Source organism: Branchiostoma lanceolatum, chromosome 14 (assembly GCF_035083965.1).
Source record: "Branchiostoma lanceolatum isolate klBraLanc5 chromosome 14, klBraLanc5.hap2, whole genome shotgun sequence".
NCBI lineage: Eukaryota > Metazoa > Chordata > Leptocardii > Amphioxiformes > Branchiostomatidae > Branchiostoma > Branchiostoma lanceolatum.
The window spans coordinates 15,580,151-15,604,373 of NC_089735.1; the positions used below are offsets into that span (position 1 = coordinate 15,580,151).

The 24,223-nt window shown below is 43.3% G+C and overlaps 3 protein-coding genes and 2 long non-coding RNA genes across 5 annotated transcripts in view; 2 read left to right on the forward strand and 3 right to left on the reverse strand.

The window, feature by feature from the left end:
* On the forward strand, positions 1–20,713 carry LOC136448825 (serine protease 33-like). The gene is made up of 8 exons (XM_066448478.1): positions 1–292; positions 11,624–11,820; positions 16,513–16,739; positions 17,253–17,380; positions 17,826–18,002; positions 18,524–18,742; positions 19,349–19,512; positions 20,110–20,713. Exons 1-8 carry the CDS (start codon positions 221–223, stop codon positions 20,240–20,242), a joined length of 1,317 nt encoding a protein of 438 aa, XP_066304575.1. The 5' UTR covers positions 1–220; the 3' UTR covers positions 20,243–20,713.
* Positions 5,088–7,286, forward strand: LOC136448842 (uncharacterized). The gene is made up of 2 exons (XR_010757932.1): positions 5,088–5,849; positions 6,609–7,286. It is a non-coding gene; the product is annotated as an uncharacterized lncRNA (long non-coding RNA).
* Positions 7,498–11,127, reverse strand: LOC136448841 (uncharacterized). Its single transcript, XR_010757931.1, has 4 exons — positions 10,758–11,127; positions 10,167–10,303; positions 9,582–9,666; positions 7,498–9,285 (listed from the first exon to the last, which is right to left on the reverse strand). It is a non-coding gene; the product is annotated as an uncharacterized lncRNA (long non-coding RNA).
* LOC136448829 (actin-2-like) lies at positions 12,568–14,935 on the reverse strand. The gene is made up of 2 exons (XM_066448484.1): positions 14,238–14,935; positions 12,568–13,749 (listed from the first exon to the last, which is right to left on the reverse strand). Exons 1-2 carry the CDS (start codon positions 14,848–14,850, stop codon positions 13,232–13,234), a joined length of 1,131 nt encoding a protein of 376 aa, XP_066304581.1. The 5' UTR covers positions 14,851–14,935; the 3' UTR covers positions 12,568–13,231.
* The window catches only part of LOC136448826 (plasminogen-like), an 8,767-nt gene continuing 5,017 nt past the window's right edge, over positions 20,474–24,223 (reverse strand). Inside the window, exons 7-10 of the mRNA XM_066448479.1 lie at positions 22,923–23,045; positions 21,946–22,082; positions 21,363–21,502; positions 20,474–20,894 (exon numbers count right to left, since the gene is read on the reverse strand). Coding sequence (XP_066304576.1) covers positions 20,730–20,894; positions 21,363–21,502; positions 21,946–22,082; positions 22,923–23,045 — 565 coding nt within the window. The 3' untranslated portion in view covers positions 20,474–20,729. The remainder of the gene's footprint in view (positions 20,895–21,362; positions 21,503–21,945; positions 22,083–22,922; positions 23,046–24,223) is intronic.

Below are 24,223 nucleotides of genomic sequence, written 5' to 3' on the forward strand. Positions count from 1 at the left end.
TTCAAAGCTTGCGCCTACTGAACATAATTGAGAGGGTCAAGAGGTGAATCGACTTGTTTTCCCGCCTGTTTGTATAAACACTTGACCCTTGATCGCGGCGCCCGTTGAGAAGTTTGAGTTGTCATTGTTCTTTTGTGGATGCGTCACAGTGACGGCGTCGACACGAAGTGACATTAGAAATAAAACAGGAAACGGTCATTATCTTGGTTCATTTCTTGAAATGGCGACTCAAAGCAGCGGCACGATGTTCGCCCTTCTTGTGGTGTCTGTGATGTTACAACTCGTCATACAGGTAAGATAAAAAGGATACTGATAGTGTTTACACCAAGAAGCAGACTACAAACACGTGATGGCTGCTGATTTCTTTTGTCATAGACACAGAGTGAGACACGAGATAAGTGGTGCTTTGTCTGAGGTTTCTTTGTGTAATTTTGTGTCTTTTAAAGTATTCGTTTTCAGGACTGTCGTCATCATGTATTCTGCGCAAGAGTGAAAGTTCAACACATGTACAAAGTCCTTAGTCCAATCAACTGTTCAACAGAACGTCATTTTTTTTTAAAATCCTCTTGTTTTTTTGTTTTTTCAAGGAGTCTACGCGTTATTTTTTCGAGTTCACCGAACGATAAAAGCTGTTTTATGGATGGCCGAATTCCACTAAGGTTCCATCAATTGAAATACATGTATCTAGTGATATGATTATTCTTGGGGTGTTTAGGAACAGTTCTTCGTTCAACCAAGGAGGTTATATAGACTTAATATAACCGCCTTGGTTCAACCATACCATAGAGCCTACGATCAACAACATTTATGGGAAGGGAGTATCCACGTGGGGTAATCAGGCTTGCACCGGATGTCAGTGACTCACGTTGTTCATTGAATGTTATCATTGATGATTGAATACTTGTTCAGGACCGGTGTCAATATATCAAACTTTTACTTAGTAAAAACTTTTACTTGCTTATTTCTTTAACAACGTCGAAGTTTAAAATCATTATACTCTCCACTGGAAACAACAGAATTTAAAGTTGTATTTTCGACTTCGGTTTACCAGCCATTGACGGTTGAATGTCCCCGTGGCGCAAGCGGTAGCGCAACCCCGCTGCTTCGCCATCTGAATCAAATTCCGTGGATCCTAGGGCCCCAGTTCGATCCTAGGGCTCGACTCCAGCTGTAAGGGATTGCATTTGTCATTTCGGGTGGTGACGTAAAGCCGGCGGCCCCGTGAATGAGGGAGCTTCAGACATTAGCCTCAACATCTGCACGTAAAAGAACCCAACACACTTATCGAGAAGAGTAGGGGTGACCCGGTGTGCTTGGCCAAAAAACGCGAGCCGTAGCGAAGCCGCATTGCACTACCACTTCTTACTTGAAAAAGTATGCATGCTTCACCTCATGAGGATGCCTCGAAACGAAGGTTGCACCGCTTGTGCGTCTCACACCTGTAACTCCTAGCGATGTTCATTATCTCCGTGAAAATGGAGATTAGTTTTGGGTGTGTCTGTGTGTGTTTCCGGACTACTACACGGTATAGTCAGCATAACTCAAGAACCCCTCGATGGATTAAAACGATATATATGTTTGGTATGTGTGCAGGTGTTGGGAGGCCGAAATTTAAGGTCAATTTTAGGCCCCCTGGTATGTGACATTGGTACTGCAGCAGAACTTCCGTTTTTGTATTTTTTGACCTAGACATGCAAGGGTCTTGATTTTTTGGTGGCAGATAGCTTGTGATGTAATGAAGAAAAGCTGGATTTCAATGATTTTTTGTTTGTAGGTAGCTTAGACAGAGATGTACATAATAAAATGCAAATCATACTAATTAGGACTTAATTTGCATTACTAATGAGAAAAATCTATATTCACGGTGTTTTCCTAATCTCCCAGCAGATCTAACGGTTGCAAAGTAGTTGGATACGGTTTGCAACCGTTAGATCTGCTTGGAGATTATTGTTTTCCATTATATGACTCAAATACATGCAACACATGTAGTAGTAAGTTATAGCAAGTGGAGCATCAACACATACCAATTATGCAAATAAATGAAAGCCAAATTAATGTAAAAGCGCCATCTCTCTGTGTGTTTGCGTTTCCGGACTATTGTAGACAGCATAACTCAAGAACCTCTGGATGGATTACACTGATATTTGGTTTGTGGGTTGGTGTTGAGGAGACAACGGTCAAGGTGATTTTGGCCCCCCTGGTATGTGACCTTGGGACTGCAGCAGAGCTTCCGTTTTTTGTATCTATTGACCTGGACGTGCTATGGTCTTGATTTTATGGTCAGATAGATTGTGATGAAAGAAAGAAGTGGTGTAGGTTTGGGCTCCCTAGTTGTAGCTTTGTGATAGCAAGACCTAAATTGACTTCCATCCCCGAGAGTTCACGTGAAACGGATGAAGAGAACTAGAGTAGAGCAAGGACATTATATAGGATACTGTCCTTGAGTAGAGGGACTATCTATCATTTTACACGAGGTTGGAGGTTTAGGAAGGGGAGAACATCCATTTCATTTACCCTCATTCATGGCATGGGAGAGAGGGAACACTCATTTCACACGAGGTTGCGGGTCTAGCAAGGGGGGGGGGCATCTATTTCATACAAATTTTAGTAAGGGATGAGAGAGAGGGACCATTATTCTGATATGAGGTTTAAGATCTGGGAAGAGGGGGACCATCCGTTTCACATAAACTTTAGGGAATGGTTTCCATTTAGATTGGGTATAAAAGGTCCGGAAAGGGACTGAGGGAGGGACCATCCATTTCACGTGGAATGAAAGATCCATTTTACATGGGGTGGAAGGGAGGGACCATCCATTTGACATGGGTTTGAGATTCTTGGAAAGTAAAGGGACCATCCACTTAAGGGGGTTAAGGGCCGGAGAAGGGACGGACCATTCATTTCACAGACTTTAGAGGATGGGAGAGAGGGACCATGCATTTTAGGTGAAGTTGAGTGGGAAGATCCATTTCATGTCAGGGAGGATATGGGGAGATGGAACATCCATTTCATGTCAGGGAGGATGTGGGGAGAGGGAATATAATCCATTTCATACCAGTTTGAGAGTGGGCAGGGAGAAAGCATCAATTTCCCCTCAAAATCTAATGTGAAATTATAGTAACTACACACCTTGTTTCAAACTGTTTATTTGATTGCAGTTTACAAAACGGAGGAATGCAAAGTGTACAGGAGAAAATACTTTTGATCACAAAGCTTTCATGTATTTTTCGTGGACAAGGTGACCAGTCTTGTACAACTAGATACACACCACACCTAATTATGAACAAAAGATCTTATCGTAAAGAATATAAACAAGCAAATCAATTTATAGCATTTAGAACAATCATTACAAATTCATATGCCATCAATTTACATACATGTAATTTGACTACAGTACGCCGCATAGACACAAAGTACATTCCTATCTTCTAAACAAAACAGTTGTTGTAAACATTCATTAAGTCTGACAGTGGCTCGTTACTGCTCCAAGCAGAGGTCAGCTCTGGCTGTATTTTTACATTTTAGGCATTTTTGTTGGACTTTCTTTTTTGTCCGTTTTTCTTGATGTTGCCAAGCCGCACCTCTGCTTGGAGACTAGTGGCTCGTGAATCTAAGCTAAAATGCTATCAACTTAGAAAAAAATTGTAAAAGTTTTAGATTAGCATTTTTGAGCTAGCTATTTTACAATTTTTTTCCAAGCTAAAAATATTTTTGAATGCTAAGCTAACTAAAAATGGAAAATAGTTTGTGTTTGTATGTATGTGTGTGCGTGTGTTCCAACGTCAGCCTAAGCCATGAAATAAGTTAAGCCAAAATTTCAATAGGACTAGAATAGATATAGATGGCTATACAAACTACCTCTGTACCATAAATGGGCATTATCAACATCTAAATTTTTAAAAATTCAGAGAAGGAAAAAAATTAAACTGGACCCTACCTAACAAACAGTAAGCTTAACTAAGATATATGTAATGCTAGGTCAGTCATTTCCAAGCCGGGAAAACAAAGAATGAAAAATGTGTATCAAGAATAAACATAATTTATGATAAGGAGTTAAACTTTCTTTACGTTTTGCTGTCTTTTATATCATTTTTTTGTCCCACAAGCTTTGGAAATGTGACCTTCAGCATATTTACATAGTACATGTAAACATGATTGCCATAAAAAATGTACACTTTGCATTCCATAAAAGGACATTAACAAGAACTTCATCTGGAATAGTACAGACTGCTGGGGCATGACAGGAAGTTTTTGATTTGTGATTGTCATTTCAGTTCTAGGTTCAACCTAGAGTAGATTTGAGGGTTTACCTGATGCATTATCAGCAGAGAGAATCATGATGTCTTGATTGATTGCAAGATGTTGAGCACATTTTGATGACACCCTTAGTGACATTGCTGGTGGGGGGTTAGGACATTTCAGGAGCGATGGCTTCTTCTCCACACAGCGGCTCCAGCCTATTTCGGGGTAAGGGGAAAACGCTGTACAGATACCCGTACCTGTATAGCTACCCGTATAGGTATACCTGTATACCCCAATGGGGGCCCCAACAAGCCAGGAAACACGCTATTCGGTGTGCATGCCTTTTAATATTTTATTGTGCGTAAATACACCATCTAGAAATTAAACATGCTGCTGAGCGTATAGATATTTGCCTTCAAGCTTGTGTCCGAAAATCTCTGTGGTAACGGCCTCATGCTAAAGACAGAGACCGAGCACTGTTTGTGTCGCAATAAGTGGCTACTTTCCGTCTAAGCGGCTAGTTCGTACATGTATTGTGGCGGATCTTCCGTGCATCGAGAAGGGCGTTTCCTGTAGGTTTTACACAGGTTTACTGGCAGCTCCATCCAAACTTATCATAAGTATTGCATCTGAAGATAATGAAAAGCAGAAAGGTTGATAAGTTTGAGTGTTTTTTCTATTTCTTTTCAGAACGGGTTTAGTTGAAAGCTCTCCGAGATCGGTGCTCGCACGGCGAACGTGCTTGGGAGGACGGTCTGATATATGTCGTGCTCAGGTAACGGAATAATACCAGATTTCTGTCCGTTTTTCACTGCAGCTTTTACCGATGTTGAACCCGATACATCAGGCCAAATCAATGGAGTTCGCCCGTTGCTTTCCCGATAGCCTTCGTATATATTACCGACGAATGTCGTGCATGAATCGGTTTTCACACAAAAGGTCACTTGCGGTCATGATGGGTGTCAGGTCCCGGTTATTACGGTATTGTAGCAATATCTCGTCGGATGAGTTAGACATTTTTTCCCCATTGTTTTGTAATTACCGTACATTTTCCTTCATATATTTTCGTCAAAAGGCAAACCAGGTCATAGACTTATTGTCGTGTTGGTAGATAATTTTGTTTGTTTGGGATCCTTTTTTTAACTTCGCCGCTATTGTTATTCCTGGATAGTTGACCACTACATTATGCTGTTTATAGCTACATCTCAATTGTATTCCATATTCGTCTCTTCACTTCGTGACAACCGGCGTGCCAGTTATACCAGTCGTGCTTGAGGATGGGGACGGACTTTCCAGACAGATCAATTCATCTTAATAAAAAGACAATTGTTCATTGATTTATTCATTTTGTTCCTGTTCAGTTTGCTTTCGTATTGATTTGTTTCGGTGTTGTTTTTTTCAACTGTTTGTTTCATGTCACTAACACTAACACCTGACGTTCCCCGGAACTAACAAGTTGGGAAAGCTAACATGAACTCACATAAAATTTTCACAGATTATATTTTATTTACAAAATAACAGTGATCAAAGAATTGAACGTGAAGCTGGTCCACAGGAGTTCAAGCATCGAGACAGATTAACCGCCATCTGCTGCATTTTTCCGGACCACGGTAAATTAATACGCTGTATGTTAACAAGAGAAGAAATATGATAATGAAAATTGCTGGAAAAAAAATCAGGAAATACAATCAAACTGCGAAATGAAAGTTGCAAACATTAAAAGAAATAACGAACTTTGTCGATGCAACTCAGTTGTTCAGTATCCAAAACTTTCGTCTTCCACGTATACATTTCTTGTCACCGACGGCAAACGAATGACTACTGAAAAGAAAAGTATTAGTACTCCTAGATGGTAACCGGGGTGTTATGATAATCATATCAATGAGGTTTTATCAAACATTCCATTACTTTTACTGAATCTCGCACTGGATAAGCGCCTTTATTTGTAACGTTCAAAAACCATGTGCAAGCACACCCCGGATGATGGGGAACAAAAGACGTTAAATTGGATAGAGAGAGAGAGAGAGAAACATGCTGCGACTTGACTAGTGACTATGGACTGACTATGGGATTCGGAATTATATTGTCAATTTATTTTCATTAAACGAATATGATTATGGAATATTGAAATATTCCTCCCACTTTTACTGGTGATTCTTGCCACAGTTCAACCTAACACTACGTAGAGCAAAAATCAACCATGTTTCCGCGAAACGTACAGCGATTTGGGCCATTATAAGTTGACGGCTCCACGAAGAATTAAAAAAGAATGTTTATGCACAAACTGTTGGGATGTTTTCTAGTTTCAATAAAAACGCATCGTTATTGTTTCCAATTGTAAGTAACAACAATTTTTTTTTCTTTTCCAGTGTCCCAACCAGGCTTAGAAAGATATCTGATGATGGCTCACGTGCTTTGTTAGCGTTGGCAAAGACGACGAGTCTCAGAACAAAACGACGAGTCAACTAGAAGAAGTGCAAAGACAACACCCAGAGACCGGAGGACTTCATCAAGGAAGCAGAGATGGATTTAAAAAATGAAGAATAACAAAACATTAAACATGATAATATAAACATAAGATGATAAAAGATAAGAATAAATTAAAGTAATGTTGACTGTAACAGTGAAAAATAAAACATAAAAATGAATCGATGGGCTCAAACCTGCACATCTGGCCTGGTTATGATTGATAGATTAACAACACTACCAGGTCAGCTATCAGCGCTATTCAAAATTATGCTCGTTAGATTGCGTTTATGATATGGGCACTTGTCGTCTGTTAAAATGGAATCGCGTCAATTGTTTATATTATCACTTTGTTAGTAAACGACAACCAACTGATATTTATTAATGAAACGAAATGAGTGACAAGTTAAAATAAAATTGAACAAAACAAACAGAAACACGTAACGTTCGACCGTAGAACAATGCAAGTATAGTCATTACGGACTGCAGCTGTGGAACCCCACGTGATGGGCCCTTTGAAGTGGTTTGAAGGTATTGTTACCCCGCCGCAATATTTAGCTCACCGCGATACGCCGCTTGCGCTTGCGAACAAATGGCTACCGTACGGCGCCGCAAGCCACAGGTTCGACTACGGGTTTATGCTTCCGCGTCCTTTGACATGAATTTTCTTGGTTAGTAAGAACTTCGATGTTTCCTCGATTATAATATCTTAATTTTGCTTCCGGGCTACATACTTGCCGATTACAGATTTAACGTTAGTATCGTTCCTTTCAATATTTTTTTTTTTGCCGGTTGTAATAAAAGCTTTATTGACACAACAAACAGTTCCTCGAGTTCCGCACGTTCTACTACAAACTACGTACAAACTAAGTCCTATAACTTAACAATAAAAGTTAACATCCGTAAATATCAAATATTGTGCTGGAGAACAGCTGATCGATTATCGTCTGAATTTCCTTTTTATTAAGCTGCAAGCCGCGACGACCATGTGCTTGTCTCTCGGCTGTCAATCATGCAGTGTCCATGGTAACCAGTACCGCGGCTACCCGTCAATCAACGCCGTTGCCATGGTTTCATCCAAGCCGGGGAGTTCCCTCTGCCATGATGTTTGTTACTTGTTGCCTTGACGGCCGGCATCGGAAGTCTGTGGGAAAAAGAAACGACGTATTACCGACAAATTTGTCGGGGAAAACATGGGTTTCTTATCAGCAATTTTGAAACCATCGAAAAATTACCGTATGTGTATGTCGGGAAATGTACATCGACCGATACAACACCGATGGTGCTCCGACCAGCCTAAAATCCGGAGGACAACTGTTAACGTTTCCAGATACATTCCCAGAGAATTGTGACTATGTATTCCCGACATGTTTCCAGTGTATACCCGACTTCCCCGAGCACTGTGATTCTGACAGGCGATTCGTACGAACTTCGCAAATTTCCGTATTTTCCAAAACTTCGTCCTTCATAGAAATCAAAAGATCGAAAAATATGATTGTTCAGCTATTTTCTGACTGAGTATAGTCAACTGTTTGTGTCTAAATACATCAATGTGGAGACCAAAAAAAAAACAGCCGTTCTGGGTGCCCCATATGGCGGCCATCATAGGTCATAGCGTGTGTTTCCTGGCTTGTTGGGGCCCCAAATGGGGTATACCGGTATACCTATATGGGTACCTATACGGGTACGGATACCTATACAGGGTTTTCCCAAGTTACCCGGCTTTTTCTGCGGTATACAAAACGCAATGCATGACAGACTCGGTTGCTGTAACTATGCCGATAGCCGGGATTGCTCTCAGAGTAGCTGCAAAGTTCAGAGTTTCAGAGAAAAGAGATTTTCCTGGTTCTGTTAGCTCATAACTACTCAGACTCTCCAACCACCTGCCTTCCTTTCTGGCCCTGTGCCGTTGTCTTAGTTCGGGACTCCAAGATACGACACAAGGCAAATTACGTAATGGTCTAGGTTCCCGACGACCCAAAGACCACCACATAAACAGAAAGGACAACAGATGGTAGAAAAATCCAAGCAGTCATAGGCTAACAGAGCCAGGAAAATCCCCATTCTCTGAAACTATGAACTAAATCACAATCACTCCGCAAACTATCTCAGCCATCGACACAGCCACAGAAACTGAAGCAACCACATACCGTGCATGTACACTACAGAAACGGGCTAAAGCCCTGTATGAAAAAGTTCCCCACTCACAAAATGCCCTACCCACAACCAATAACATCACCCAGGATGTCAACAAAATACGTCAAGCACCCTACCACCAACCAAGAGATCGTGACTAGCCCTGCCGACAATGTCTCAGGTACACAGAGGGAATCATAAATAAGCTTAAATGCAACATCACAAATCATTAACTTCCCATCATGCCTTTTTTTTAGTCCCAGCCCAGTTCTGTGGAAACATTTTGCACTTTGAACTGCATCCCTTGATAATGATGCAATTCCGGGTCCTCTGGGAGGGCGTACACACGAGCACCGGCTGGATGTCACCGTGGAGATGGCGTACTTGGCGTTGGACGACAGCAGAATAACTCATTAGAGATGTCTCCTTCAAAGCTTCTTTTAGCTACAGGAAAGTCAGACACACAAAGGCATTAGGACAAAACAGTCACCAAACATCTCGCTTCTAATCCAAATGCTTAGAACGTCTTACGTTCTGCCAGGATTGGAAATGGTGACCGAAGTCATGCAGAAGTAAGTTGAAAGATGTTTAAACTCAGGTCAAACTGTTGGCAATCAGGACTTGACTGGATTTTGGTGGAACTCTGGCATGGCCACGGTAGTTTGAACTCATGGTGTAACTGGCCTGAACAAAAAAGTTACGTCAGTCAAGTTGGAGTAAGTAGTACAGATTCTACTCACAGTGGTGTTAATCCAGTCAACAGTCTCCTCGTCTTCTTCAATCCGTCAAAGCCTCTGCAGCAGGGCCAGGGTGTACACACATCATCTGTAACAAACACAAAGGGCTCAACGGTTGTAAAATGGTATTGGGAACGTGATGTACAATTACAATCGGACACATCTGATAGACAAAATTTGTGCATGACCAAAAATTCAGATACAAAAAGAACAGAAATCTCTGACACAACAAAAGTACAACAACTTTTGTATTAGGTCTACTAGTACTACATCTATACAAACAGTCAAGTGGATACATATGAATTAACCTATGGGCCTATACATACAAATATGTATGAATAGATATGAGTAGATCAAGATGTTGGGTCCAACATATCATTTACACAATTGGGTCTAAGGTCTAGGCATTCTTTGATAGTAAGGGTTATCTCCCAAAGAAAGATGTTGATACTTTGGACCGGTGACCATACACTGAAACCATATGTATGCCCAATTACAGAATCATTGTCATAAATGAATCCTATCACCATCAACTTATACTAAGCAGAGCCTGCTGTCAAACAATCATACAGCACAAGTAATGCTCACCTTGTCAAATGTGGTATGAGCCGATTCTCTTGATGCCCTGGATGTTGTCGCAAAGAACCTTCAGTTACTACTAGTGTTGCTGCCCAGGTTCTTACACGGTCCAGACATATAAGTCAATGGATGCCTCCACACCATTGCTGCAAACAAACACAAAAGACATTTATTATGGCAAGTGAGAATGTGACATACAATTATTACTACACCTCTGATAAAGATATGAAACAAAAAGTAACATGTATTCACCAAAATTTCCAACCAACAAGTTCCAAGTGTAGTGAGATAAGCATTTTCTGCGAAGCCGCATGATTTTCTGCGAAGCATTTTCTGCAAAGCATTGTTCAAATGTACCATGATTTTCTGAGAAAAATGACAGTTGAACAAAGACAGTTTCACTTTGAACAATGACTGTTGACCAGTCATCTTTTGCCGTTGAAAATTCAAATTGCGTTGGCAATTACAGATTGAACCTTTTTCATATTTTTTTAATGAATTCTACCAACACAGCTAGATTGTGACGCTAACTAACACAGCTCAAACGCTTTAAAGCAGACCATGCGGTCTCACAATACAGTGAAGAAATCTCCAACTTACTGTCGGATGTCATGGCCGCGCCGGAAGACCCGCCATAAATGCGATCTACAACTTGTAGATGTGAGACTGACCCCGTTCATCCATGGCCGAGTAGCCGCGGCTGGAAGGACCGCGCGCCATGGACGAACAGTTACGGAGAGGCGAGGGGCCAGTCCCGAGGCGGACTGCGCTATCAGCGCCCGGTGGGCAGCCCCGGACGGTCTCGGGAGAAAGAGACGTGCGGCCGTTTCCAAGCTTAGCTGGCCGCGAATTAAACTCTACAGTTGCGAAACATGCGTTAGAAAACTACCCTGGCCTGTGATTGGTCTCAGCCAGGCAAGTTGGCTTGTGATTGGTTGTAAAAATGCACTTTTGAGTATTTCCCCCATTGGTTGTCTTTGATGATGTCTTTCTCCGATTGGCTACCAGTCTGATGAGATTAATGCAACTCTTGAGTCTTTCACCCGATTGGTCATCTGTGCTAATTTGAAAATTAGCAGCCGCAACAAAACAGCGCACGATCTGTGATTGAAAGCAATGGATCAGCTGCATTTATAAAACCGAAAATGACGTGAGAGACAAACACATAAGTTTTACCACAAAATTTCCATGGACATTGTAATATTAACGTTATATCATATCATATTATATCATAATGTCCTTGAAAATCCGTACCTTGCTTACTTGCTTACTTACTTACCTACGATGATTGTTGTCTACATGAAAAATGAAGGTATAGTTTTGAGCGTGTCTGTGTGTTGGTGTGTGTGTGTGTGTTTGTGTGTGTCCGGATGCTTGTAGTCAACATAACTCAAGAACGTCTGGATGGATTGTGATGTATTTGGTATGTGTCCTCTGGATAACGACGTGTTTATATTTCTCTTCAGACATCATCTTTTGTCCACTACTACTCTTCTTCATCATCCGAAGAGTCCGGAGACGGTAGCGGGGACAGCTCTGCACTGGTGCCCGCCTCTGTAGAAGAATACCAACGGTACCGGTCTTCCCGAAGGAGGGTCCCGGACGCCGCATTTCGACAGTGGTCCACATGGTCCCGTTGTACAAGGTCTTGCGTTCAGAAACGGTATGTAAACTGTAAACTGTAATGCATTTTCTCCTTTCTAGTTCAGCGGCATATAACTGAAAAATTTGCAAATTTGTCTAAAAGATATGGAGGCATCTCGAATTTTGCTCATAATCAATTTTATGTCATTTGTGGCCATTTTCAGACAAAAATGTATATTCTAAACATTCCGTCCATCAGAAATCTTGTATCTTGTGTCTAGTACCATTTCTAAAAAGCACTGATCGCTTTTCAGGAGGTGTTCTTGGTGCCGTTAGTTTGTGTGTCTGTTTGAGAGTTCGTTCGTTCAAGTTGAAACGGTGAAGATCATAAACTTTCGGATAAGTTTTTCACATACATCTGTATTTGGACCGTGGAGGGGTGCTAAAGCGGGTATCTCACTAGTTTGCGGCACGTTGGCGACCTCGCTGCGACCTAAATTGGATTTGTGTTACTTTTGACGTTATAGTGGGGATATTATGCAAAATATACAAATATGACTAAAAGACAACAAAACTTACAAAGCGTAAAGAGATCCGCTTTTACCTTCGCCAAGAAGGTCATATTTCCGGTAGCGTTTTGTGTATGTGTATGTATACGCCAAAAACAGTTGAGCACTCAAGCAACTGGATACAATTTTTAAACAGTATCTATCTAGCGGATGCTGTTTGATCGTCTGACTATTTCAACTTGAATTTTTCGAAAGGATCACAATAAGTAATCAAGGATGCATGTGATAAAAGCATGTGATGGACCAAACCATGTACCTCACATGACCAGCATTTTAATAAACACTTCTCATTCATCAGGGTGGTGCGTATTGAAAAAATAAGTTTCTCATAACACGACCTAAAAGATCGAGACTTTCACCAAACCAACTCTTCGGAAGTCTTGCTACAACGCCACAATGCGGCAGAGACTAGGAGGTACATTACGTCCTGACCAGCTCCGAACTGTTGGCTAGGTTAGACCGCGTGATAAGAACATCATTTTTCGAAATATTGATAAACAGCTGTTGTACTAACAGGTGAAAATATATGGAGGACAACAAAACAGAAATACAGAAGAACGACAACGCGTTTTCTAGTCTGTCTAAAACCCATTCATTTCGACAGCCAAGCTGTCATTCCAATGCCTCTTTGTTTACGAAAATATCTGTTTGTTGATCGAAAATCAGCCTTTCTATAATATCACCATACTTCATAAAACTGAATGACGATCACAAACTGAGTCTCTTGCCTTTCTTTGGAGGTGTCAAACTGTCAGACAAAACGTGGTGTCTTATCTTGCAAGGGAAGAAATATCATATTTCGCAGAGGGTTGGGTCTAATACGTAACCTTGGAGCAGGATGACTCTGATGCGTTGAGTTTGAACAGCGATGGCGAAAGTTTGGTAAAAGAGTGTTTCATGATTAAAAAGAGACAAACATATTTAGAAGCACTTGCGGTGGACAATGGCGGGGCCGGACTCGTCGTACTCCTGCTTGGCGATCCACATCTGCTGGAAGGTGGACAGGGAGGCCAGGATGGAGCCGCCGATCCAGACAGAGTACTTCCTCTCGGGAGGAGCGACGATCTTGATCTTCATGGTGCTGGGTGCCAGGGCGGTGACTTCCTTCTGCAGACGGTCGGCCAGGCCGGGGTACATGCTGGAGCCGCCGGACAGCACGTTGTTGGCGTACAGGTCCTTACGGATGTCGATGTCGCACTTCATGATGCTGTTGTAGGTGCCCTCGTGGACGCCGGCAGACTCCATGCCGATGAAGGAAGGCTGGAAGAGGGTCTCGGGGCAGCGGAACCTCTCGTTGCCGACGGTGATGACCTGTCCGTCCGGCAGCTCGTAGCTCTTCTCCAGGCTGGAGGTGGCGGCAGCGGTGGCCATCTCCTGCTCGAAGTCCAGGGCGATGTAGCACAGCTTCTCCTTCACGTCACGGACGATCTCTCTCTCGGCTGATGATAGACAATACAGGGTTAGTTAACATTGTAGATAACACGTAGAATGGCTTGAAAAATAGTAGAAATTGGCCAAATAGAGTGAATAGTATGCTAAGGGAGTCGGCTACGGAGAGAGGGTCGAATATGCCATCCTAGGACTGTATCCCTATAGCAGACTAACTCCTCCTGCATATTTTCCTGTCAATTTGACCAATTTCTACTCTTTCCATGGCCAGCCGCCTCTGGGGCCTGGTAAAGGCTAGACAATATGGAAGTCAGTGGATTTCCCAACACAATACGCAATGGCACTTGTTGCCTGTATAAAAATACGTACACTGTCTGTAAAAATGGACCTGTTCTAAAGCGCCCAAAATGATAGCCACATTTTTGTTGTCATCCTTTTGAAACTTGTTTCATACAATGAAAAGCCGGACTCTGTGACAGTCTATCAAAACGTATCACTGTCGTTCAGGAAGCTTTTAGTAAGAAGAATGACAGCTTACCCGTTGTGACAAAGGAGTATCCGCGCTCGGTCAGGATCTTCATCAGGTAGTCTGTCAGGTCCCGGCCGGCCAGGTCCAGACGCAGGATGGCGTGCGGCAGGGCGTAGCCTTCATAGATGGGCACGTTGTGGGTGACTCCATCGCCGGTGTCCAGCACGATACCGGTGGTGCGGCCGGAGGCGTACAGGGACAGGACAGCCTGGATGGCCACGTACATGGCCGGCGTGTTGAAGGTCTCGAACATGATCTGGGTCATCTTCTCCCTGTTGGCCTTGGGGTTGAGGGGAGCCTCGGACAGCAGCACGGGGTGCTCCTCGGGGGCGACACGCAGCTCGTTGTAGAAGGTGTGGTGCCAGATCTTCTCCATGTCGTCCCAGTTGGTGACGATGCCGTGCTCGATGGGATACTTGGTGGTCAGGATGCCTCTCTTGCTCTGCGCCTCGTCGCCGACATAGGCGTCCTTCTGTCCCATGCCGACCATGACGCCCTGGTACCTGGGCCGGCCCACGATGGACGGGAAGACGGCCCTGGGCGCGTCATCGCCCGCAAAGCCGGCCTTGCACATGCCGGAGCCGTTGTCGACGACAAGAGCAGCAACCTCCTCTTCGCACATGATGGAGAGTTAGTCTGGTAGCACCACTGGAACTGGGAGAAGAACCTGGCAAATCTTGGACCGCAGTGGAGTACCGACGACGGCGATTCGGACAGATTATATACCCCCAACGCTTGAAGATTTTAGAAACCTTTTCGCAGACGTGGCACCCGTATATGGACGATATCTACAGTAGTCTCCTGGTTTGGTTCTTGCACCCTACAGTAGACTGTCTAGTGTGTAGATTCTTGCTGGTGGGTGCGAACTGGAATGTTTGTACTCCCTCCTTGGGTCACGGTGGACTGCAGCCGCACTACATGCCTCAATTTCTCTCTAGGCCTTGGCATGCATATTGGGACTCAACCAACATAGTGCTATCGAACGACAAGGCTTAGCGACTAATAAAAGGCTGGCTGACTATAAGTAATATAATTAGAGAAACAGTATGACAGATACATCAACGGTGCACACCCCAGTTCTTCCGCGACAGGGTCCGTGTAAGTGTACGGCAAAAAGGGACGAAAGCCGGGGTTCGAGGGTCCAGGTTTGATTTCACATTTCTCGTAATCTGAAATGAGATTAAATATCAACACGACTGAAAATCGTAAGTAGTATCCATACTGAAAATGATGCACTGAAAAATAATATCATTTTATCTATCATCCTGCCAAACGTCGAGTTGCTCATTATATCATGGTTATTTTGTTTTCAGAAATATCATAATTATCTCCAAGGGAATGATTCCGAAGCATAATAACTGGGTTTGAATTAAGTGATTTTTTAGCCTCTCTAATTTTTGGTAACTTTGAGGGAAAAAACATTATTTTCATGTTAGAAATACTGCATAAAATAGGACATCGGAAAAAAACTATTTAAAAGCTTTATTGGCTAAAATTGTTTATTGATGAAATTCGCTGAGCGCTCTATCAAATCGCTTGGTTGCAGTGAGGTCGCCAACGTGCCGCAGTCTAGTGCTAGTGAGATACCTGCTTTAGGCAAGACCCAAAGTTGAGGTCAATTTTCGCCCTCAAAGTTGCTTCCTTTGATTTGTTTCGCTATGTCTTATCTATCATACAAGGGTCCGGGGCGCTATTGAACCTTAGTCTCTACTAGGCTAACTACGCTGGCTATAGGGAGAATATTTACCAGGGGAGTTTGACTGCGATAGGGATTCACTGGCAGGCGGGGGATATGCTAACCTTCCCGCAGACTGACTCTACCGGCTAATTTTTCCCCTTTTTACCAACTTCTACGATCCATACCCCTATAGAGAGTCCTGGTGGAGGCTACTAGAGTCTAGATACTTCACTTATTATTATCTTCGCCGAGAAGGTTATGTTTCGGTAGCGTCTGTTTGTGTGTGTATGTGCATGTTTGTATGTAGATGACCAGCATAACTCAAGAAGGCATGGATGGATTGTCTTGACATTTGGTATGTTGTTAAGTCTTGATGAGACATGGGAATGATTACTAGTAGATTTTGTGTCCCCTTGCGGCTTGTTACGGTACTGCAGCGGAACTTCCTATTTTGATATCTCGTGTTCTGGACATGCTATAGTGGGACAGGGAATAAATGGTATAGGTTCGGGCCCCCTAGCGGCTTTTTTGGAACTGCAGGAGAAAGTTTTCTTTCAGACTTTGAATTGGAATAACCCAAGAAGAGCTTGTTGTATCATTCTACAGGTTCCGTGAATGTAAGAGGTTCCTACATTGCGGAGATGAAATTCAGACCCAGGCGAGGTTTTGTTCCGTGCCGGGATCAGCGTGCGAGCGGCCGGAGGAGACGACCACCCCCGCCGCCCCTACCGTCCCCCCGACCGCCGGACACCAGGGATGGGAACCGGTCACAGATCGGGCTTCGGACGAGGACGTGTCGGAAGAATACATCGAGGATAACACCGGAGAAGAAGGTATGACTGAAGACTTCTTTCCGACTCAATTTTTGATCGGATCATAGGTAATGTACAGGTAAGATGAAACAAGTTGCCATGGCGTTGTTTTGTTTGTTTGTTTGTTTGTTTGTTTGTTTGTTTGTTTGTTTGAACAGTATAAGCTGCACATCTGGACAGATTTAGTTGCTCGACTCACACCGGGAAGGACCCCACTCTTTTCGATAAGTATGGTGGGTTCTTTTACGTGCTCTAAGTGTGTCTCTCCTCAAACACGGCACCTCAATTTTAATTTCTAACCGAGTGACGTCCCTAACTGAAGCTAGGTACTCCTTTTCACCTGAATTGGTAGAAACTGGCTTTCCATAGGGCACAACGTCAACGGGGTAGGTCAGGATTCGAACCCAGCACCTCTGGTTCTGGGGCAAACATCCTGCCTTTACACCACCCGACGCCTATTCCTTTATTGTTACATTGTTTTTGTGCCCAGCATTACCAGCCATGTGTTTTACCGCATACACTTTGTTACCATAGGTGAAGACACTTTTCCCGAAGAGTCGGATGGTAAGTTCAACTCGTCTGGCTGCGGTGTCAAACCACGGTTACCCAGCTTCAGGATCGTGGGGGGTTGGCCGGCTAGAAAGGGCAGCTGGCCATGGCAGGTAAATCATATCGGCATTATCTCCAAGCAGATGTCATGAGGGAATTCTCCAACTTCGCGTTATTCTGACACAAAATTTAGGATAATAACCTTCGCCAAGAAGGTTATGTTTCGGTGCCGTCGTTTGTTTGTGGGGTGTGTGAGATGTAATTGGTCTGTTTGTTTCTTTGTTAGTTTGTGGACTGCATAACTCGAGATGCTGAGGATGGATCCATACGATATTTGATACGTGGGTAGGGGTTGGGAAAACCAAGGCCAAGTTCCATAATGGGACCCCTAGTGGCTTTCTACGGTACTGCTGCGGAATTCCGGTTGATGATATCTGGTGTTCTAGTTAAAAGTAAACTTTGACACAAGATAAGAGGTAACTGTATCCAGCATTCAGGTAAACCCAGTTGGTACCATCTATTGAAGTAATAAATCTTTTATATTTTATCTTTACTTAGGTCGCCATGTTGGACAAGGACTACTACGGGCACTTCTGCGGAGGAACACTAATCTCTCCGCAGTGGGTTCTGACGGCGGCTCACTGCTTCCGGCGGAAGTCCACTCAGCGGAAGTCCCTCGTCAGAGTCGGAGAGCACGACTTCATGACGAGAGAGGACACACAGAAAAATGCTCAGGTCAGGGGAAAAGACATGAACTCGAAAAATGTGACATCTAGACTGTCATGCACACTCATACGCGCGCGCACACACACACACAGACACACACACACACACACACACCCGGCCACACAGACGCCCCCCCCACACACACACATACACAAAGACACACACACATATGAACACACACACAAAAATACATACATACACACACATGCATAAACATCGCAAACCTCTCTATCGCAAAACTACACACATACGAGCGCGCGCGCACACACACACAGACACGCAAACACACACACACACACACACACACACACACATACATACATATATACACACGCACATACATACACACACACACACACATAGACACACACATACATACCTACAGCCATATTGTTGAAAACATAGTCCTCTCGTCGAAAGAAAAGAATCTCCTCAAGTTTTATTCTTAAAATTATGGACGAAGGGTTCAAGTTTAGAAAACAATTGCTGCTTGGCCTACTTTCTGAGCGTACTAATGTATTTTTCTTCAGATTGCGAAAGTAATTCTTCACCCAGACTACACACGCGAGACTGATCACCACGACATAGCGCTGCTCAAGCTTAAGAAACCGGTCAAACTGAGTCCTGCCGTCTACCCCATCTGTCTACCGGAACCGGGAGAGTTCCCGCCGGCGGGGACCGGATGTTACGTCACGGGGTGGGGCAAATACGTTCAACCCTCATTTGTAGGAAGTACAATTCTAAGAGAGGTGAGTTTGGTTTGATGACAAAATTTACTGTTTACATGAAGGAGTACAGTATATATGGAGACTGTATAGTTCAAGTAGAAAATTTTCTGTCAAACCCATTCGAAGATTACTGATATATAGGCGTCATATCTTGTGACGTAGAACATTTCAGGAACGTCTCCTGTATATAATGATAACGTTGTGCCTTCTTAAGAAAGAAAAAGAGGTCCGCTGCAACGTCTTTCCCTTTGACCATGGTTTCAAGTACCTGAACATTTAAGAACATAAGTATGAATCTACGCATATTCCCTGTCCTTGGTGCTGAATGTGGTTCGCCAGTGATGCAATCTAATGCTATGGTCACATTTCCAAACCGGGGTCCAGCCAGGCTCTTTGCGGGAACGAAAAATAAAAGTTTATGTCAAGAAATATACACAGACTGTGCTCATGATTAATCTTCTACGTTTTGCGTGTTTCTTTATTACTTTTATATCATACTTTTCGTTCCCGCAAGCTGCCCGACCGGGCCCTGGTTTGGAAATGCGACCGTAGCATAGTACGGATACATGTATTGAGTGATGTGAATTTTCTATATGATAGAAACAATTTTCTCTTACATTATACCAGGTCCAGGTGCCCATCATTGATGACGTCACGTGCCGTGAGACGTACGCAGAGTACGGTGATTACGCCATCGGTCCCGGCATGTACTGCGCAGGGTACGAGGAGGGCGGGAGGGACTCGTGTGGCGGGGACAGCGGGGGACCCATGTCATGTCAACAGGGCGACAGGTCAGACAATGATTTTTTTGCACCGCCATAATCGGATACCTCCTAACCCGAATCCAAACCCTCTATTATGTGGCTCCAATAGTGTCTGAACAAAGGCTATCCGTGCTGGAACATTCGGCAATCCCCAAGAATCTCTCTTCTTTTTCTTCAGCACAAGTGTTTTATGAATAGCAAGCCCTTGTTCCATTTTATTCCAGTTTTCCTTTTGCGTTTCATATGTTTTCTGGCCTTTACTCATCTTTGATGTCTATAAGCTAGATTAGTTCATTCTCTACCACGTGCACCAGTGTATATATATATATAGTACATTTTCTGAGTCTTAGTGAGGATAATGGTATACTTTTCGAAGAAGATGTTGGCCTGATAACCTGTTGGAAAGTAAGATATAAGCATAAAGAAATCTATTCTAAAGTACGTATCTATATTAAAGCAAGTGTCAATCTCCCAGGACAAAATGTATATGCAGAACCATGGGAGCACTACCCTGACTGTTAAACGTGCATGAAGGTGACATGTCGACAAGAAAATATTTTGTATCAGAAGCTTGTTATCTTTATTTCAGCCGGCCAGAAATGATATTGCATTGTTTGTTTTTAGATGGACGATGGTGGGCGTGACCAGCTTTGGGGATGACGAATGCGGCCGACCCGGAAGTTATGGGGTCTACACAAAGGTCAGCCACTACGTGGACTGGATCCGGTGGGTCATGGCAGAACATGGCGGCGAGTGAGCGGACTGCGGGAGACATCGCATCGCTGACTGAAACGTTCTACCGGGAATAATCCATATTTGGTGGTTGAACCAAAAATGTTTTGAATTGGCAGAGAGGAAAACGTTAAATGTAATTCAGAGGTACAAGAGTGTACGAATTGAAGACATTGTTTTGGGTATATATACTCTTTTAAGCTCAGAGAGAATTTACAAAAAAAAATCTTGAAAGAAGTACACAGGAGCCTTGGGGTCCGAAGACACAATGCATTTAATGTTTCATAAACAGTCTTTGAAAATAGCGTGTCGCATCCTGATTAAGTTCATTGTGATTTCTTCATCTAATTGTCTAGACATTGTCAACACCAGAATTTGTTTAGTCTTTCTTTTGTTACGATTTTGTCAATCAACTGTCTATTGTCACATGTATGTCTTTAAGGTTTCTTGCATTTAGCCTTTGGGCATGAACTTAGAAATAAACTTTCTTATTGATGCTTTGTGTTGACGTCTCAGTTGTTAGCGGTTGTGTACTTGAGGATCCAGTCGATGTAGTACCCCACACGGGTGTACACGCCTGGCCTGCGGGCGTCCGCACACCCCTGGCCGAAACTGGTGACCCCTGACACGAACCACTTGCCGAGACGAGGACACGTCAGCGGGCCGCCACTGTCTCCCTGTAACACATTATGGAGAAGATTTAAGTGCATGTCACCAATGACACAGATCCTGATGACAAGCAATCCTCATAAGTGTTAGTTAATAAACAAAAACCTTTGAACAAAATATACGCCCTTCTGATAATAGTTGAACGTAGAATGTTATAAATCATACTTCTTTCTTCCGGCCCCCAGGTAATCAGGTTAATTGCTCATGACGTCATAGCAAACATGGCAGTCGGTTCGATATGTTAAGAAGGGTTTATACTTGGTACAAAAGTCTATGTTCATTGAATAATACTAAATGTATTATCATTGGATAGAATCAGAAATGTTACATTCTGGTGTCATAAGCACATTTTGTTTGTTTGTTTGAATGTCAACGGCCCATGTCAGGATTAGAACCCATGACCTCTGAGATCTTGGCAAATCAAAGCACCTTGCCACTACTCCACTCCATCTGTGAAAACATGGGTACAGTCCTACCTGGCACGTGTCCGAGCCGCCGCTCTCGTACCCAGCGCACACCATGGTGTTCTTGATGACGCTGCCCAACCAGCTCCTGCATTGGGTGTTGCTAAGCAACGGCAGTTGGACCTGTTTCAGGTAGTTGTCGCCACCAGTACCTACATTCGGAGGAAGAGGGGGTAGCCTGTGTTAAACAACCTCTCGCTTTCGGGGCTGATTGGGCCTTATCTTTAAATCACGAGAATCATTCCCTTTTCCAGAACTACCAATAGGAGCTCAACATTCTTTATCACTTCAAAATCAGTCCAATAGGAGCTCAGGATTCTCTGTCACTATAGAAACCAGTCACCATGCCTCCAACACCATGGCAACAGGCAGTTCTCAGTCTAACAATAATTCGTCCCTGTCAGCACATTTGCATAAATCATCAGGGTTATGAAAGGATGTTCCCAATTCACCTGATTTCAAGCCTGACCAATGGGAAGGGAAGAGAGGGGCAGTCTAGTCAATATTTTTAATTGAATCAATGGGTTTCGGCATTACGCAATTTACATTTTGCAGGAGGAAATCTTTGTCAGCATAAATCAGCAATTCTTCTCACCTTCTGTGTTTCCGAACCCTGTTGCCACGCACACAGCGCCCTCTGGCGCCTCCGTCTCAGTGATGCAGGCCTGCGTGACGTAATCGTTCAGTTGGACGCGCCCGGCCAACTTCAGCAGGGCGATGTCATTGGTGTTCCTGACAACCAAAAGCAAGAAAATTCAAGTCAAAGTCATGATACCTTTTGTCTTTCATACAGATACTCATCAAATCGCATTAATTTTCGTCTGTTTCCAAAAATTGCACCTATTCTGTAAATCGTACAAAGAAGATACATGATGAACAGATATTTGCCGTTAAGTTACAGGTGATATGTAGACATTGAAAAAAGAATATCGGGAAACGGATACTAATGCCATACAACATCTCTTGTCCTATTGTAAAGCGTACTGGTTTTGTCGAGAAAGAACAAACATAAAGAATATATTGTTTGTTATACTATGTTCTGTAAGTTCAGTTTTTTAGAACCTTCCTGACGAGATAGATTTTGTAACGATGGAAACTTTGTTATGGTCAAATTTTCAGTTTTTTCACACGCCCGCATCAATTTTGCAGTGCCCAGATGATGCCATCCATACAATCAAATCAGTGTGGCCTAAATAAATGAAAAGTGAATTCCTTTGATTCCTCCTGTGAGCTCCGGTTATACATAGCAGAACATGGCTCCCGACCTCCAGCCAACCAAGGTTGGTGGTTGGTCGCGATCAGTCTGACCAGTTTTAGACTAAGATTCAAATTTGACTCCCAAACACAACCCTGACGGCCACTGACTTACTCCCGACCATCATCCAACCATGTTTCCAAAATTTCAAAACATTCGCCGTAGCCGAATACCAGCCAACCGCGCCGAACACCAGCCAAGCACAGCCGACTTAGCTCCCGAACCACTCCGAACCCCCAACCATGGAAGGTTGGGAGGCCATGTTTTGCTATGTACCCGTGGAACCGAGGCTTTAAGATGAGATATTCTAAACTCACTGTCCCTCCTGTTCGTATCGCGGGTGGACGATGATCTGTGCGACCTGCATGCTCTGCTCCGTGGAGTCTGTGGAGCCCTTGTTGTGCTTCCCCACTTTCACCACGAAGGAACCGGGGTTTGTCCTACACATGGTCGAAAATAAACATTGAATGGAGTCAAAGCTAGTTAAGACTGTTGTACATGAAATACTTAATAGCTGATATCTCACTACAATACAGTGATATATTATTGCGGCGATTTTGCGAATTGGTCACCAATTTCCCCTAGCGGTCACACTTACGTGCGACGCATTTTTGTTTGAAAGCCTAGCTGAGCAAGTTATTGGAAATCGCAGTGTTGTCACAGAATTGAAAACCACGTAAAATCATTAAACTGCATCAAACATTTCAAACTATACAACATATAATTTTTTACAGAATAAATGGCGGCTTTTTGTCGCCATTTGGCGACACATTGACCACTGATGGCCCCCGATATAGGGGCGCTATATTGGAGTCTATTTCGCAGCTAGTTTGCGGTATTTTTCCACTGGCGTTTTTTTAACTTAAAAAAAAAGTCGCCACTTCTGAAGCGGCATATTGATGTCTATTAGCAACGGAAGCTGGCGACTGTGCGCGGCACGTTGAATTGGCGCATGTCATTTGCAAGCAGTCGACAACGTGCCGCAGTACATTGAGATACCCACTGACGTCGCAACTAAAATCTTGCATCGTATTTTGTTTGTTTGTTTGAACCTTTGTTTATTCATGATAAGCTCAAATCGGCACGCAGGCCGCTTTTCATTGAGGTCATGAGGGAAGAGGTAAGGGTCAGATACAATATAACAGAGATACACAATCGTAAGGCTAGGTTGTTGTCTAGTCGACGAAGACCTCAGACAAATGTTAAAGTTCTGAACAACTTGCGTGTAGGCTGAAGAGTACCAATTCCTGACCCCTATACTTTCAATGGTAGACATATAAGGAAAGGGCTGTCAAAAGTCACCTACCTGAAGTTTAGGTCATGGAAAACTCACATTGGCAGCGTAGTCTGACCTCTAAAGTGTCAATCTACTGAGTTTCGCCGATTTTCCACCGGCGCAAAGTGGTGAAATTCTATCAAAACATAGGGAGATGACCTTTGACCCCCCTTGACAAGACCTGATCACAACCAAACTACACCTATTTCAAAGTGTACCGGACACTTCAAACACGGCTAAAACCCTGTTTTTCTAACTAAATCAAATAGCCACAACCCTTACCTGTCAATTCCAGCTCAAAAACACCAACATTTCCAACAAAGAGGCCTCCTGCAGCTACTT